At 44.2% G+C, this 16,390-nt stretch overlaps 1 protein-coding gene across 1 annotated transcript in view; it reads left to right on the forward strand.

Moving 5' to 3' along the window:
- The window catches only part of Prkca (protein kinase C alpha), a 391,920-nt gene that overhangs the window by 149,344 nt on the left and 226,186 nt on the right, over positions 1-16,390 (forward strand). Inside the window, exon 3 of the mRNA XM_041636098.1 lies at positions 9,865-9,947. Coding sequence (XP_041492032.1) covers positions 9,865-9,947 — 83 coding nt within the window. The remainder of the gene's footprint in view (positions 1-9,864; positions 9,948-16,390) is intronic.

A 16,390-nucleotide genomic window follows, 5' to 3' on the forward strand; every position in this document is an offset into this window, starting at 1 on the left:
TCTCTGTGCATTCAATTTAGTTTTTCCACCTAACCTTATTCTGCCCTGCCATAGGCCATAGCAACTTCTTTATTAACCAATGGTAATAAAACATATTCACAGTATAGAGAGGGGACTCCCACATCACTAGTGTTCACACTGGACTTCTTGCCTAGCACACATGATGCTGGGTTCAACTCCAAATACCACAATAATGTCAGGGAAGCTCAGAAAGTTTGGCTAAAAGCCCTTTGTCCTGAGTAAGGCCAGGCTATACAGTTAGCAGGGTCCATTTGGAATCCAGAATGGGTTACATCATGACTTTCCCCCTGCTGATTCAGGATAATAAGAAACTGTTGCGCCTATGTTCCATGTTACATAATTATTGTCTGAATTTGGAAGGATTTGGACTTGAGAGTGAAAGGAAATGAAATTATGTTTTGAAGAAATACAAAGTAATCCATGGCATTATGTATCCTCCCCATGACAATTAGTATCAGGCATAATTAGAGCTGTCCCATCCTTTGTATAGATCTGGTGGTAAAAGATGTTCATTGTTTGGTAAATGAGCCCAAGTTATGATGAGGGTACTTCTTTCTGTCATTGTTACTGACTTTTACCATCACAAGGGCACCGGGAATGTGGGGCAAGAGTGGGCTGTCCTCCACAGTTGGACAGTTTACCATCACAAAGGCACTGGGAATGTAAGGAAAATGTTGGGGGAAGTGTGTGCTCTTCTCCACAGTTGTACAGTTGTATGAGTCGGTCTGAACCATCTCATGGCCCCCCACTCAGTTCTGGCATTCATTTCTTTGGAATTTTAAGGAATCAAAGAAAATATTTCTCTCCATTTTGACTAAGAATCATGAATGTAAATAAAACAAAACCCATGTAAATAGGACTACAAGGCTCAATCACTTACTCTCTATGACTTCCTATGCCACTTATTTCATAATATTATTTACAATTTTGTAAATATTGCTCTTGTGTTAAACACCTACTTTATATTGTTGTAAGGCGTGTTATATGAATATTATCATTTAAACTATCTTACGTGTGTGCTTCAGTGGCATTAAATATATCTACAGTGTTCTGCAGCCACCACCTCTATCCATTTCCAGAGATTAAAAAAATTTTTTTAAACAGGAACTATGTATTCACTAATTTGTTCTCTCTCCAGTCCCTGGTAAGCCTCGTATGTGTGTGTGTGTGTGTTTGTGTTATATATATGTGTATGTTTGCAGGTGTGCACATCTAGAAGTGTGCGTGTAGATGCTGTTTGTTGACATCGGATGTCTGCCTCTATCCTCCACACTAATAGCAAAAATAATTGATTTATTATTAATAATTGTTACTATTTGAGATAGGAGTTCTCTATTTTTGTCTAGTCGGGCTGGCAGGGAGCCCAGAGATGGACCTGTCTCTAACCCTCCCAGCACTAGGGTCACAGATGTGCACCATCCTTCCAGGTTAATAACTCCGGTTTGCCCCTGAGCCATTCCCCCACCCTGATAGCCTCTTTTCTGTTTTCTATCTGTGATGAGTGGACTCACACTCTGAGCCGTGTTCCTCCGTAGGACTGTCCAACGCCAGACTGCATCCTCTCGATCTCCGATGGGCGTTGGGTTACTTCCACCTCCTGTCTATAGGGAATAATGGAAATTTGGTGAGTTCTGGCTTCCAGCTATTTTGAGGCTATATCTAGGAATGGAATATCTGGGTCATATGGTAATTCTACACTTAATTTTGGGGCGCCTCCAAACCTTGTCCCAAGCAGTTGTATTACTTTCCATTTCTATCTACAGTGGATGTAGATTCCGGTTTCTCTACATCCTTGTCAGCACCTGTCAGTTTCCTCCCATCCTGTCACAGGATTTCTATTGACGTGAAGACACCATGCCCACAACAGTTCTTAGAAAGGACAACATGTAATTAGGGTGGCTTGCTGACAGGTCAGAGGTTCAGTCTATTATTATCATGGTGAGACATAACAGTGTGTAGGCAGACACGGTGCTGGAGCTGGAACTGGGAGTCCTACATCTTGCAGGCAACAGGAAATGGTCTGTAACACTAAATGTAGCTTAAGCAGAAGAGACCTCAAAGCCCACCCCCGCTGTCACACAATTCCTCCAACAAGGTCACACCTACTCCAACAAGGCCACATCTCCTGACAGTACCACTCCCTGTGAGCTTATGGGGGCCAATTCCATTCAAACTAACACTTCTTCTTCCCCTTGTTCCTTCCTGTTCCATTTCCAACCTGCATCCTTCTCGCTCCTCCTCTCCCTCCTTGCTCCAGTACCCTCCCTGAAGAATATGAGGTGGCAGTAACACATGACGCAGAAGCATTGCTGCAGACAGTGGGCTGTGTGGGGCCATGTTTGTGAGGCTCCTAAGAAGGGTGTAGGGGTTGATCAGGAAGGTGTCTGCTGTATCCCATTCCTGTATCAATAGCATCAGTCTTTGGACTCGCTGCTTGCTCGGGGTCACTCTGGGAAACACATCCCCACTGCAGAGGCCTGAGACATCAGTCTGCATGAAGATGACTTTGACACAGAAAGAGCTCACGTGTCCTGGTGTGTGTCTCTAATGGACCGAAACTCCTGTCGTCGAGTTAATTTTTACCAGATTCCTAGGAGGAGCGGGGTCCGAAGGGGAAGTTGCTCTCACTCTGTTTGGCTTTCCATACACCTTTTTGTTGGTTCTCGAAATCCTTAAACTAAACACACATGACTGAAAACCACTGTTAATGTCAACACGACACCCTTGCAACACACTTCGATCTTTTATTTGAATATTTAAAATGAGTGTCTGACTGAAAATTAGGTCACTGTTATTTATTCTGTTTCTGTAATGTACTTTTGGCAGGTGAGGGATATACTCCTTAATTTCCGTTTATTTACACTGTGCCGTGTTAGTCATTGGCAGGGATCTCCAGATTGAGCATTCTCCATCACGAAGTCAGGTCATGCTTGGGTGCCTCCCGCCGGCAGGCCTGTGGGTGATGCTTCATTTGCACTATGTGGTGGGTCCACTTCAGGAGCTATCGATCTCCGTCGGGAGGCACCGTATCCACAGAGAGGATTACAGGAAAGTCATCCTGGGCTGAGAAAATGATAGAATGAAGATTGACTTTGCATCTAAGCCACAGGCTGGCCCCTGGAGACGAGGAAGATGGCTCGGCAGGGAAAGAGTTTGCCTGACAAGCGTTAGGCTCTGAGTTTGGGTCCCAAGCACATCCCTAAAAAGCCAGGTGTGGTGGACTGCAGACACTCCTGGAGTCCCAGTGCTGGGGAGGTGGAGGCGGCAGGATCCTTGGAGCTTGCTAGGTTAGCTAGTCTTGCCAAGTAGGTGTGCTCTGGGAAAAGCAAAAATCCGTTTCTGAAGAATAAAGAAGATGGAGAGGAAGACATTGACCTCTGACCTCCACATGCACACACATGTGCAACCCTCCCCCAACACATGCCTACCCCCTACACACACACACACACACACACACACACACACACACACACACACCACTTCTTCTTGGTTACACAGATGCACATAACCCACAGCAAGTGAAAAGGATGCTTCAACTCAGTCTTGCTGGATGCTTAGTGCTTTGTAAAGCAGGCTTGTGGAGCAAGAGACTGGCCCTGGCCCTGGTTGCATGTTCCCATCCTTCAGGCGGAGTTGATCTTGAGGTTAGTTGCCTCCCAAGTCAGGAAGCTGCTGAAGTGGTGCCACGTCACAGCTACCCCGGATTTCACTTTCTTCCCATCTCTCCTATCTCCCCACCTCCTTACCCCACAGTGCATGGCCAGATGAATTCCTGTAGATTTTTAAATAAAATGGGAGCGCTCACTTTTAACCCTGGGAAAATCTCCAGATAAGCCGGTGCACTCGTTAGGCCCTAACAAGTCTGTTCTTCTCTCTGCAACAGCCCCGTTTCATCTCATGCTTAGGCTATGTTGTCCTACAAAACACACATTACCAGTTTAGTTTGCAGCTTGGAAGCAAAGGTCCTGGGCAGCCATCTGTGAGTTTCAGAATGTCTGGCCATTATGAACATTTTCTAGGACAGCTTTCCCCAGACAAGTGCTGTGTCCAGCCAATCAGCCAAACGCCTCGGTTCTCCTTGGCTTCTCCTTAGAGGTAATGGTGAAAGTACAGAGCTTCCTCCTTTATAAAGCATGGGCATGCCGTTTGCTATGCTTTGGGAGACTAGGCATTGCTTGTTTTTTGAGACAGTCTCCTCTAGCTTCTTGTTGGCCTCAAACTCACATGTAGTCAAGGACGATACTGAACCTCTGGTCTGCCTGTCTCTACTCCTGTCCCCATATTCTGGGATCATAAGTGTATACCACTGTAACCAGCATATATGGTGATGGGGGCTGAAGCTAGGGCGTTGTGCATGCTAGATAAGCATGCTACCCATTGAATGTTAAAAGTGCAAGCAGGCTTAAGGGTCTCCATGCCCCAGATAATTCATAATCCATGATAGCCCTGGACACATGGGACCTTCTGTCTGCCTCCTATTGGAGGCCTTCACTGAAATGAGACCTTTACACTGAAGCAGCCTGGGACAAGGGCAGCTAAGACAGGGTAGGAGGAGGAGGAAGTAATTTGGCAGGAAGTAAGGATTTTGCTGTTTCTGCAAATTTTAGAGGGCAATGAGGGCTTGATGCTTGGAAACTATTTGAAGTAAGGGTTTCTTGAAGTGTATTATAGAAATATTTCAGCTAGCAGCAATGCTCTGGTATGCGTGTGAAGACAGATATGACAGAAAAAGACACAGTGTTCTTCCAAAGGGGCTGGACACTTAGTAATGTTCATCCAGACATACAGATGGTGAAAAACACAAAGTAGAAGACTCGAATGCTGGAATAACTAAGTACAAAATCAAAATATTTGTATACTCCCAAAACATCATCTTCATAAATTATGACAAGGGGATAATGCCCTGTAATTCTTTTCCTTTGGTAAGTGATCCATCTAATAATTTTAATAAATAAAATATGCCTTTGTACGAGGTGTCAGGAGGGTGAGCATTTTATTGTGGGTCTCCCCATTGCTGCTTTACTGTCCATCTTTGGAGAATTTCCAATCAAGATGCCACTAGCAGAGGCAATGCGGTAGGGATACTTCTCTCAAGGCTTGGAGGAGCTTGGCACTGCCCTTTGATTGCCGCAGCTGTGCTGGGCATTCAGTTCCACACTCACTTCCTCCTGCAGAAGCATGCAGTGAAGGCATGCATGCTGGGTGTGGTGGATAGCATACTGTAACCCACGAGGACCCGTTTTGGATTTTGGACATTGTTTTCACCAAACTACTTTCTGCTGTTTTTTGGACGAACTATTTTTAGGGTTCTTGGAAACCTTCAAGGGGGTCAAGCTACATTAGCCTGGAAGGAATCTACAAGTTTCCATTCTCTGTGAAAACAAAGCAGAACCTCTTTTCCAAAGCAACATATTCATAACCATAATTTTGAAGTTAAGATACCTTTATGTTGGTCTAACCTAGCAGCCCCCAGAATCAAATGTCCCTCTATACTTGGCGCATTCACAGTCAAAAAAAATTCAAAGAAAATACAGTAGTATGCATAATCCAGATTCTTTGTGTATATTCCATCTTTATGTGTGGTTTTTTATTCTATTTTTTTAATATTTAATTATCTTCTTTAATCTGTGACTTTCTGTACTTTCTTCTCTCCCTTCTAAGCCTATGTACATTTTTTTAAACACTCTGTGATCTATTTAGATGTCTTTTTCATTTGAATCTCTCTTTATTGCGTATCTATAATCATTATCTGACGAGGAGCGCCTTTTAAAACAAATGCTAAGTGGGAATAGCTGGTACCAACTCTACAACACTGCCTATTTGCTCCACCCAGGCCAACAGGGCAGAGGCATTTTCACCGCCCCTGTGAGCCATGCTCACTGGCCCAGCTCCAGGGATGCAGCGGGTCTATGTCACCATTAAGCAACTAATAGCACGCTGTTCACAAACCCCATATATGTGCAGGGCCTCCCCAAAGAGCCAGAGTTTGTGGTGCCAGCACAAACCAGGAAGCCCTCTCTTAGAGAAACCTCACCTCTTCTCACCACCATTAAACAGAGAAAATCTGAAAAAATATGGCTACTAAGAAGTCACGCTTAACTCTGTTCTTTTGTGTCTAGAATTCCTTCCCAAGCTCTCTCAGGTTTTATGTGGATGTAGTTGGCCCACGATGGCACCACTTTGTAAGTGGAGACTGCTCTTTAGTTCCTGGCCACCCAGACATGAATAATCACACAGAAACTATATTATTTAAAACACTGCTTGCCAATGACTTAGGCATATTTCTAGCTAGTTCTTACATCTTGAATTAACCCATTTCTATTAATCTGTGTATTGCCATGGCTTACTGGTAAAGGTTCTGAGCGTCTTTCTCCTTCGACAGCTACATGGCATCTCCTTGAATCCGCCTACTCTCTTTCTATATCTCTATTCGGATTCCCCACCTGGCTTTACTCTACTAAACCATTGGCTAAAACAACTTTATTCATTAACCAATAAAAACAACACATATACAAAAGGACCTCCCACATCATTGAGGTAAATAGAAAGGCAGAGAAAATGAAGGGGGAATAGAAAAGGCTTTCATACTTGAGTCTTGTTGAAGTCTCTTGCCAGCCAAGAGTCAAGAAACTCTGGACAATTTGAAAAATCTGCTGTGCATCTTGCCCTCATAGAAACAATATTCCTTTTTTTTTGTTTTTTGTTTTGTTTTTTTTTAAATTTATTTATTATATTATGTGAGTTCAATTCCCAGCAACCACATGGTGGCTTACAACCATCTATAATGAGACCTGGTGCCCCCTTCTGGCTTGCAGGCACACGTGGAAGGAATGCTAAACAATATTCCTTTTATATTAAGATATTTTAAATAAGAACTTTAAAACAGCAATGAAGCTTACTTAAGGCCTAAGCGTAATATGACCTTACTCTTTTCCCAGATGTAAACCTGAAAATTTTTGACAATCTCACAAATAAGACTAGACACTTTTCTTTAGAATAAAAAAAAAACCAATTTCTGCAACCCCTGTGCCCTCTTCAATCTTGTGACCTTGGATTTTGCTGTTTCCACTGTAATCCCATCTAGTGTGCAGTCGTCACCTTCCTACCAAAAAGAACATGTTCCTTAGCAACCCTCTGAGATGTGACCTCAGAAGCCGCCAACGTCATTCATATATAAGGCTGTTATATAGACTTACTCCATGCTTTCTCCAGAGAAGCCCACACCACGCACGGGTGTCTCATCCCTCGCATGAATGCCTCTTTATCAACCTCTAAGGTTAAATCCAGGTAAAATTCTCAACAGCCACCAGCTTGGTTTCACACAGATTCATCCTACAATTCCTTTCTCTGCCAAAGTTAAGAATCCTGACGTCACCTGAGTTGAGGCTTCTGAGACAACCCTCCAGGCTGCTGCAGGTGGCAGCCAGGACTGTGTCTGTTGTCTTGTCCCACTGCCCTTGATGCCAGCAGTGGATGGGGCACTGTGAAAGTGACCAGGCTCTGGAACCAAGCCACCTTAGCATAAGTCCTGGCTCTATTCCAGGCGAGACTCTCCTTGTCTGCCAGTCTTTCCATCCAGCCCCTTGAGGGTTTTCCCTGTCTCCATTTCTTTCTCATTCGTAAATACTCATCATGTACTTAAAGTAGACCAGATACCCAAACACTGTTTTCCATCTAAAACTGTGGGTATTGAAGCGTATTACATAGTGTTGATAGTATTACATAGATATTACATAGTGTTGAAGCTTCACTGTGAGAATCCACCTGAAGGGATGGAATAAGATGTCGACTCACAGCAACGCACCCGGCCAGTAGGATTGTGTGGTCAATCAGAAGGTCCAGTCACTCGGCTGCAATGTCTTGTTCATCTGAGCAGTCTAACTATTGCTGCACGGTTGCTCCCAGACCTCAGCTGGCTGAGAGGCCCCTAACTAGACTTTGGCCCTCACTCCATTACTTCTGTGTCTGTGCCCATGAAACATTGCTTCCATGCATGTTTCTCTTTATTTGAGACCTCTCCATGGTTTCCAAGGCCCAGCCAAAGGATTTTGAATTTCTTCCTGGCCACTCCCAACTCTCTAAGAACTCTGAGTACTTGGCTTGGTCCACTAATGCATTCTTGTGGGATTTCAGCTCTCAGCAAGCCCACCATCCTTTCTCACCCACCGGAATGACTCACTCTGCTTTCTCCTTCAACTACTAACACAAATGTAAGAGGTTGTGTTATCATTGTGCAAGAAGAAGACAGTGCATGAGTCAAGAATCGGGAAGCTCAGTCCTCCTTGTACTGTATATTAGTTGCTTTCTGCTGCAGTAACAAACACCACATGTGCGATAGTTTCCAAACAACACTTTATTCTCTCACAGTTCCAGATAGAGAAAGCCCAAGGTCACGGTGCTGGACAAGCAAGCACCTTTCGGCTACTTCCTCGAGAAGGAAGGAAGATGATGATCTACATGAGGGAGGGTAAAAAGTCCAAGAGACAAAAGAGCCCGACCTTGCCCTTCTGACTGTGTTTACTTTTGTGTTGTGTATGTGTGCATGTGTGTGGGCATGCATGCTTACACCGTCTGGAAGTAAGAGGACAACCTGTTCCAGTCATTTCCCTTCCTCCACCTTATGGGTCTTCCTAGATCTAACTGAGCCCATCGGGCTTTGAGGCAAGCCCCTTTACCTTCTGAGCCCTTTCATCTAGCCCTGAGGTTCTCATTTCCTAGTCACTTTCCTGGGGTCCCTTCTCCATGTACCACTAGATTGGCAGCCAGAGTGTATCAGTGTTTTTGGACGGAGCATGCATGCAACCTAAAATGTTGGAAAACCTTGTGACTTCCCCAATGCTTTAGACAGCACATTATTTATTTAGCATTTCTAGTACTGTTTCTTTATTTTGTTGTTCCATGCAGTACGACAGTAGAGGGGACTTGGTGAGCTCTACTCCAAGCTCCGAAGAAAAGACTAAACAGATTGCTTCTGTATCCTCCGTATTATACCATCCACAGAGACCTCTTGGGGATTATTTATTCATTTCTCACAATTAAATTATTTTATTTATTCATCTTCAAGGGTCATTATGAAATTACTGGGCTTAGAAATGTCTCTCAATGATTTTGCTAGATTTGCCAAAGTTCTTCTACCTCGGGGACAGCATCCGCTACAGACAATTACAAACAAGTGTTTAGATTGTATCCAACTGTTTTTCTAAAGAGTGTTTTCTATACATTGAGTTCATATCTTTTTTAGAAAATATTTTTATTTTATGTGTTGCCTGCACATATGTTGTGCACCACATGTGTGTAGTTCTCACGAAGGCTAAAATAGAATGTCAGATCCTTTAGAAGTGGAATCACAAATGGTTTGTGAGCTAACACATGAGTGATGAGAATTGAACCTGGGTCTTCTAACTTATACTTAGGATACTTCTGTGTTATTTATCATCAAGTATTCCTCTTGTAGTTATTTTTATTTAACCTATAGAGTATAATGTTTCCATTCATCAGTACATGTATACATTGTGTGCATGTGTCTCTGTATATGTGTGTGGAGGTATAGGACAGTGCAAAATATGTTAAACTTATTATCCTAGGTTTTACCTTGAGAAAATATCTCATAAGCTTAGGATATCCTATCCCTCGACTTTAGGGTTGAGGGTTCATGGATTAGAATTCCCTATCATTTTGTGGTATTATCTATAAGCTTAATTGAAACAAAATGTTGCTGACTTTTAGATGAAATGTCTTTGTGTTGCTGTGAGATTCTGTCTCTACCAGAATTAAAATGATTCCTCACTGTTTGGTATATTAAATCTAGACCCTTCTAATTTCCTTTTTCTTTTCTCTCCCCAGTTTGCTGTTTCGTGGTTCACAAGAGGTGCCATGAGTTTGTTACTTTCTCTTGCCCGGGTGCAGACAAGGGGCCCGACACTGATGTGAGTAATCAGGAAGCTGTCATTGGGTGTTAATGTTGCCGTCTGAAGTTATTTATTTTGCGTTGCCTCTCCGAGCGTTGTTCTGGAACATGCTATTATTAAAAAGACATCTCAGTTTTCTCACTCTGTCTTGCAGTAATGAACACGTCCATCATCCTTCTGAGGTCTGCACTACTTCTCAGAGATCTCCTCAGAGGAAAATCATTAGCTTGTATTTTTCCACTGTGGGTGACCACATAGATTAATCCACCAGATTTATAGTAACAACTGTATGGATGCATTTTGTAATGGGCATTGACCACCTTTGTCGGCGATTTGTCTTGAGCATTTTAACAAACGACCCCTAGTTTGCACAGGGAGATCAGTGTGTATCGTGTATCATAAATGTCCCCATTGAAGGGATCCTGTAGGCAGGAGTTTCACTGACTGTAGTCTCTGAGATGTCCAGTATTTTTATTTTACTGCTTCTCCCTGTGTCTATTGAGCGTGTCAGTTTCATTTCTTTAACAAAATGCAAGACCAGCAGAGGACATTGAGAACCAGGAGAAAATGAAGTACCAGTGTCTAAAATACATTACGTGGAAAGAAACTTGGTGACGCATGAAAAATGTTTTAAGTGAAAGTCGGGGGGCGTGTCTAGTCCAAATTACTCGGGCTAGATCAGTTTAATAATTTATCATTAAGTTATGGGCTTCACATGGTTCCCACCTATGGCACCTACTCCCATCAGGAAACCGATTTCAAGGTGACTTTCTCAGCAACTCAAGAAGTTTCTCGTGAGGTGACATTTTCACATCGGGCTCTGAGGAATTCCAATTTGCCTTGCTGTAACCCATGTAACAGAGGAATTAACTTTTATGATGTGATTAAGGTACTGGTAGAAACATCATTGTAGTAACCACTGCCTACTGCTGCTTCTCTGAAACTTTTCTGCCCAAGATTTGAGCAACACTAATCTGTAGACGTAAATATTTTGAATTCAGCTTCATGGATACTGCATGTCCATTTAGCAGAACAATGGTGCTTGTTTCCTCACCAGGGTCTCTGACCTCCCCAGCCACAGGCTTTTGAGCAGTTTTATAGCACCAGGCGTCCGTTCTCTCTGGTGCAGGGAATGCACTCACATTCAGACAGAAAAGTCAGAAAGTGCTTGCTTACTCCAATGCCAGATGTGCCTCTATTGTACCAGTGGGCACATCTTTCCTGGCCAGTCAGTGTGGCGGCATACGAGGCCCACAGCTGGGAAAGAGCTTTGATAGCTTTTCTCCCCCAGCATCCTGTACAGCATCATGAAGGGTAGTGAGCAGGAAGAAAGCTTCCAGCCCAGTTCCAATAAAGCCGTGGTGTCTCTGGTGATGGGTCTTACCATCTAGTTCTGATGGGCAATCAAGTGCAGTGGCCTGTATTGTTTTGTGGGTGGGGGAGGCTTCTGGGGCCTCCCTGACAAAACACTCATAGGAAGGTAACCCACCTCTGGCATTAGGAGTTTTACTTAATAAGTTATTTTCTGAGGGTGGTTTTATCCACCTATGACAGGAACTTCTGTTCACAGACTAATAATATGTAACTCTTATTTTCTAATTAATTTGCAAAACTATCAGATTTCCTCATGGCTTTTTTATACATCTTCAGTTTGGGGTGACCCCACTCCCCCATACTCCATCTCCTCTGCCCATCACTCTGAAAGCTTTCCGCCCCTGTTCACCTCTTGGCTGTCTAAGCTCGTGTGTCCAACTGTCCTCCCCAGCTCCCAGACCTCTTTCCCCCTTCTCTCATGGCCTCTTTCCAGCTTCCTGGCCTCAATACACATTCGCCCCCACATCAGCATACATATATAAATCAGAAGCTAAGACCCACACATGGGAGAGGACATGTGGTGTTTGTCTTCCTGTGTCTGGGTTCTCTCCCAACTTTCCTAAAAAGCTGACGTCCTGTTGTTCATGTTTTGAAGTTTCCTGAAGCAACACGGGCCATGCTTTCGTTTCCTTGCTTATACTTCCATGTTCTTCCTCTTGTGTGGTCCTTCCTCATTTCTTTACCATCCCTTCCATGCCCCATCAAGAGTGAGAAGGTACAGGCAGGTTCCCTGGCATCTCTTCCTACGTTTTCAGTTAAGCATCAATTATTGAAAATCTATAATGAACCAAAATGTATCTTGAATCTCGTGGTACTACAGTAAACATGTAGATGTCTGCTCTGGCCTTTGTGGGCATTGCTCTGGGGACACGTGTGCCTTATCCTGCATAGTTTGGTCCTGGAAACCTGATTGGGGCAACTACAGATACACAAACAGAAAACCTGGTAGTGGGTAGGCTGTGCTCCTCCTGAAAAAGGACACCCACTATGCAACCTAAAAACTCAGTATCTTTATTATATACACTTCAAGGAGGAGGCGTATAAGCTGTTGTCTATGGGAGATCTCTGTAAGGGAACCATCTCAGGTTGCAGTCACCCTGGAGGAGAAGCTGTGGTTGCTAGCTTTTGTATATACCGTTCAGTCCTTTGTACACTCTTGTGCTGGACCAGAGAAAGGCTTTGCCATGCTTTTGGACCTTACCCAAAGAAAGGGTTGCTCTTTCCATGGGACTGAGGCAATAAGGTCCTTGACATGGCCATGTGCATGCCAACAATACCCATGTTCACACAAGATTTAATCTACTTCCCACAAAAATGAACACTAAAAAGTCACAGATTAAAATGGGACACCTGTATACAGAATAACAGTATACAGTTATTTATACATATTTTATATATATATATATATATATATATATATATATATATATATATACATGCATATATATAACCTAGGTGGTAATGGGAGACTTCCTGGATGGAATAGAATTTAAACTGAGCTTCAACAATGGAACAGTGGGCAGGAAACAAGCAAAAGGGTGTGTGTGTGTGTGTGTGTGTGTGTGCGTGTGTGTGTGTGTGTATGTGTGTGTGCGTATGTGTGTGTGTGTTGGGGTCTAAGGGACTCTAGAAGGAGTTGTTTCAGATAAGGGAAAAAGCAGGTGGGGAGGTGTAGGAAGGAAAGGAGTGCAATCTGTGAGTGCTGGAGAAAGGTGAGCATCAGATGTCTCCGTAAGGATTTGGAATACAAACTCAGATGCAATGAGAGCCCAGGGAAAGGTTTAAGTGAATGATGTAACACTACAAAGCAGCTGATGAAGGTTACTCTGGCCTCCTTTTAGGAGATGGTGTTAGGTGAGAAGGGGGTCAGTGTCCCACTGGAGCATGGGAAGGAGATTCAAAGGCTAGCGAAGCACCTGCTCTCCAGAGCACTGAGATAGTAGTTTGCTGGAGTTAGGAGCAATGGAGATAGGCAGAGGGAACACATTCAGGAATTGTCTGGGAACCACGTAAGTAGTCCTTGGTCTTTATGAGGTCGGGGAGGTGGGGGTACTGAGAATGAGTCTCAGGTTTTTGACCAAAATGCTTGGATGAATGGAGGTCCTATAGGCCTGTAGAGACACTGGAGGAGAACATGTGTTTGAAAGAGTACAAAGGAACAAATCACAGCTTCAGTTTGGGTGTGTTGAGCTTGAAAAGTCTGACCCTGAGAAGACAGGACCAAGTGTGAAGGTCAGAAAGGGGTGTGTCTTGAAGATACGGATTTCATGGCTTTGTTAAGCCTGAGGACTTGATCCTGTGCCCTAGAAAGAAGATGCTAGTGAGAGTCAAAGGAGTTGGGTCCTAGGACAGAGCTCGAAGGAACTCCAGCCAGTTGGTGAAAGAGGAAGGCCAGGCAGAGAGACCAAGGGACAGGCAGAGAAACAGAAGATAGATGGTGGGGAAGGTGGGGTTTTGGTGGGGGAGGTGGGGCTTTTTCATGCTATATCCAATTCCTGTAGGGTCTACAGGCCAATTCTGCGATCACGTTTGCAGTCCTGGAGACTCTATAATTTGTGATATTGCTCACAAATAAGCAACACACCGTTCCCTGCAGTTTGCACAGGAAAGCCCCGACTTAGGGCACAGATCAGTCCATGCATGCTAGTTTTCAGCAGGCTTTCCTTACTCAGAATGCTCTTCTGTTTGCATGATTGTCATAGAGTTACCCCTGCTCCTGGAGCCCAGAACCAACCGGGCAGAGAAGCTTCCCCACAGAGCTGCATGGTGTAGCATGTCTTGACACATGTGCTCTGATGCTTAGCCAGTCCTGCTCCCGTGTCACTGTGTGTGCTGGTTCGCTGCAGGCGTGGGACTCCACATCCTGAAAGGTGATACTGAGAGGTGACTGTTTTCAGTATAGGAAAGAAAAGAAAGAGAGAAGGACTGAGCTAGCCCCGCCTGTCTGATTCCCAAAGGCTTTTGAATGCTCTTCCAAGAGCATCTGCCTCTGCTGTTTGGTGCTCAGAGACACATGACTAGGGCTTTCTGCAGCCGGGACATGTGAAGTGTCATCCCTTGGTGTCCATGGCAGTGGTTACACAACTCTGCAGAAATCTTAGAAAGTCACAACTTGAACCACACCAGTAAGATATTGGGAAGGCACTCTGGGTAGTGCTGCCCTGGATAGTTGGCTGGTTTGGTTAGACTGGCTGGCAGTGAGCTCCAGAGATCCACATGTCTCTGCCCTCCTGCCTGCCTCCGCACTGGGGTTACAGGTGCATGCCACTGTGTCCAGCATTTCCATAGGTTCTGGGGATCCAAACTCAGGTCCACGTGCTTGTGTAGCCAATACTTTACCTGCTTACCCACTGAGCCATCTCCCCAGCCCGTATGCTTTTCTGAATAAGTTTCAAATTCGCAGAATTCCAGGGCTGAAAGGGTACTAAAGATAGATATAGGTTAATTTCATTTTCTAGTGAGGAGACCGAGGAATATTGGAAAAAGGCATAAATGACCTGGGTACCATTGTATGCTATTTTCTGAGCATCTAGGATTGCGTTGACTCCTTCAGAGAGTAAGTCCTGAAGGGAAGGGTATAGAGGCCCATGGATTGGTGATATGTCAGTGGAGTAGGTTTTAGCATGAATTGGCATTTCTGATCAAATACTTATAATAGTGCCAAAGGAAAAAGCCAGTTGCAAGAATGGAAGGATGGGGGAAAATTAGATTGAATTTATGAGCAAAAGCTGCTCCAAGAATTTTTCCCCTTGGAAAATTTTAAAATATTGAACAGAGACTTTGTTCACCGCATGGGGAAGGGTTCTGGTGAGCTGTTTCTGTGCTTCTTGCTAATGCCTCCAATAAGCTCAACTCCAAGGGAGCCAGAGAAGTCATAAAACTTGTAAAATCCACAAATATTGGACCTGCTTGGTCATCTTCAAGAAAGAAGGAACGGAAAAGCACTGGAGAATAAATCAGCAATCCCCACAAGACAGCAGCCTGTGGAAGAGTGCTCTGAGTTCTTTAGAACAGCGGCTCTCCCCAGGCTCCAGCGGCCACCATAGTTGAAAGTCTGCATTAGCTTTGGGTATGTCAGAGAAGGAAGGGCTCTTGGAGATTCTCAGGCCAACTTCTCCTCAACCTCTCACCTGCTCTGGCGGAGGGGTGTTCTATTGCCCAGCACTTATTCAAAGCCTAGAGGGAGAAAAGAGGCAAGCATTTTCTAGAATCGAAGAGCAACCCACCCCTCACCCCAATTAAAGGAGAAAAAAAGCATAGAAGAGTTCTAAAGAACTCTTGTCCAGTCTCTGGGGCTGTGGATTTTTCAGAGCAAGGAGTCACCATCTGGAAAGTGTTGATATTGGGGTACACGGCCCAGAGACCAGGCAGTGCTGTTCCCAGTCTATGCTGGAAAGGCCACTGGAGATCTGCACCTGCCACCTCAGAATGCAGCTAGGGTTCTGCCCACCACCCCTGCACCCAAGGTTTTATGGTACTAACAGATTTTTAAACAATAGCCCTTGTTAAAGAAAAAAAAAGCTTTTCTTCTTCCTCCTCCACTAACTTCAGAGGTGACTGGGGACACAGACTGGCAGAAGAGGGAATATGACCTCATTTTGCTTTGAGTGTCAGGGTCAGTGAATGTGACTTGCTCTGTGGAGGAGCCAGGAGAGCTGTTCTGTTTTCTGTGCCATGAAGCCCGTTCTCCGACAGGTTCTTTCCCTTGTTCTGGCCATGAGGAGATCAGGAGGGTAGGAAGGGTTACGATGGATCCTGTGCCATCTGACCTCCAGACTTCTTCCTCTAACTGCTTTAGATTATATCTGCCAGTGTAGCTCACCAGCTCTCTGTCCCTCTGTCTGGAGTACCTTCCTGTTCTTAGGATATCTCTATGAATCTTCAATTGTGTCTGTTTGCACAGCCCACCCGGACAGAGAGGAAGTGGTGCGTTCCAGCCTGCCAGTATACATGTACATATGTGTGAAAAGTATGTATGTATGTATCTGTGTATGTATGTATTTATGTATGTACACACATGGCATATATGTGTGTGTATGCACAGAGAGATTAATATGTGTGTATTTATGTATATATCAATGATATGT

This window comes from Microtus oregoni, unplaced genomic scaffold (genome assembly GCF_018167655.1).
Source record: "Microtus oregoni isolate MIOR12 unplaced genomic scaffold, Mior012 000048F_ref0000485, whole genome shotgun sequence".
Classification (NCBI taxonomy): Eukaryota; Metazoa; Chordata; class Mammalia; order Rodentia; family Cricetidae; genus Microtus; species Microtus oregoni.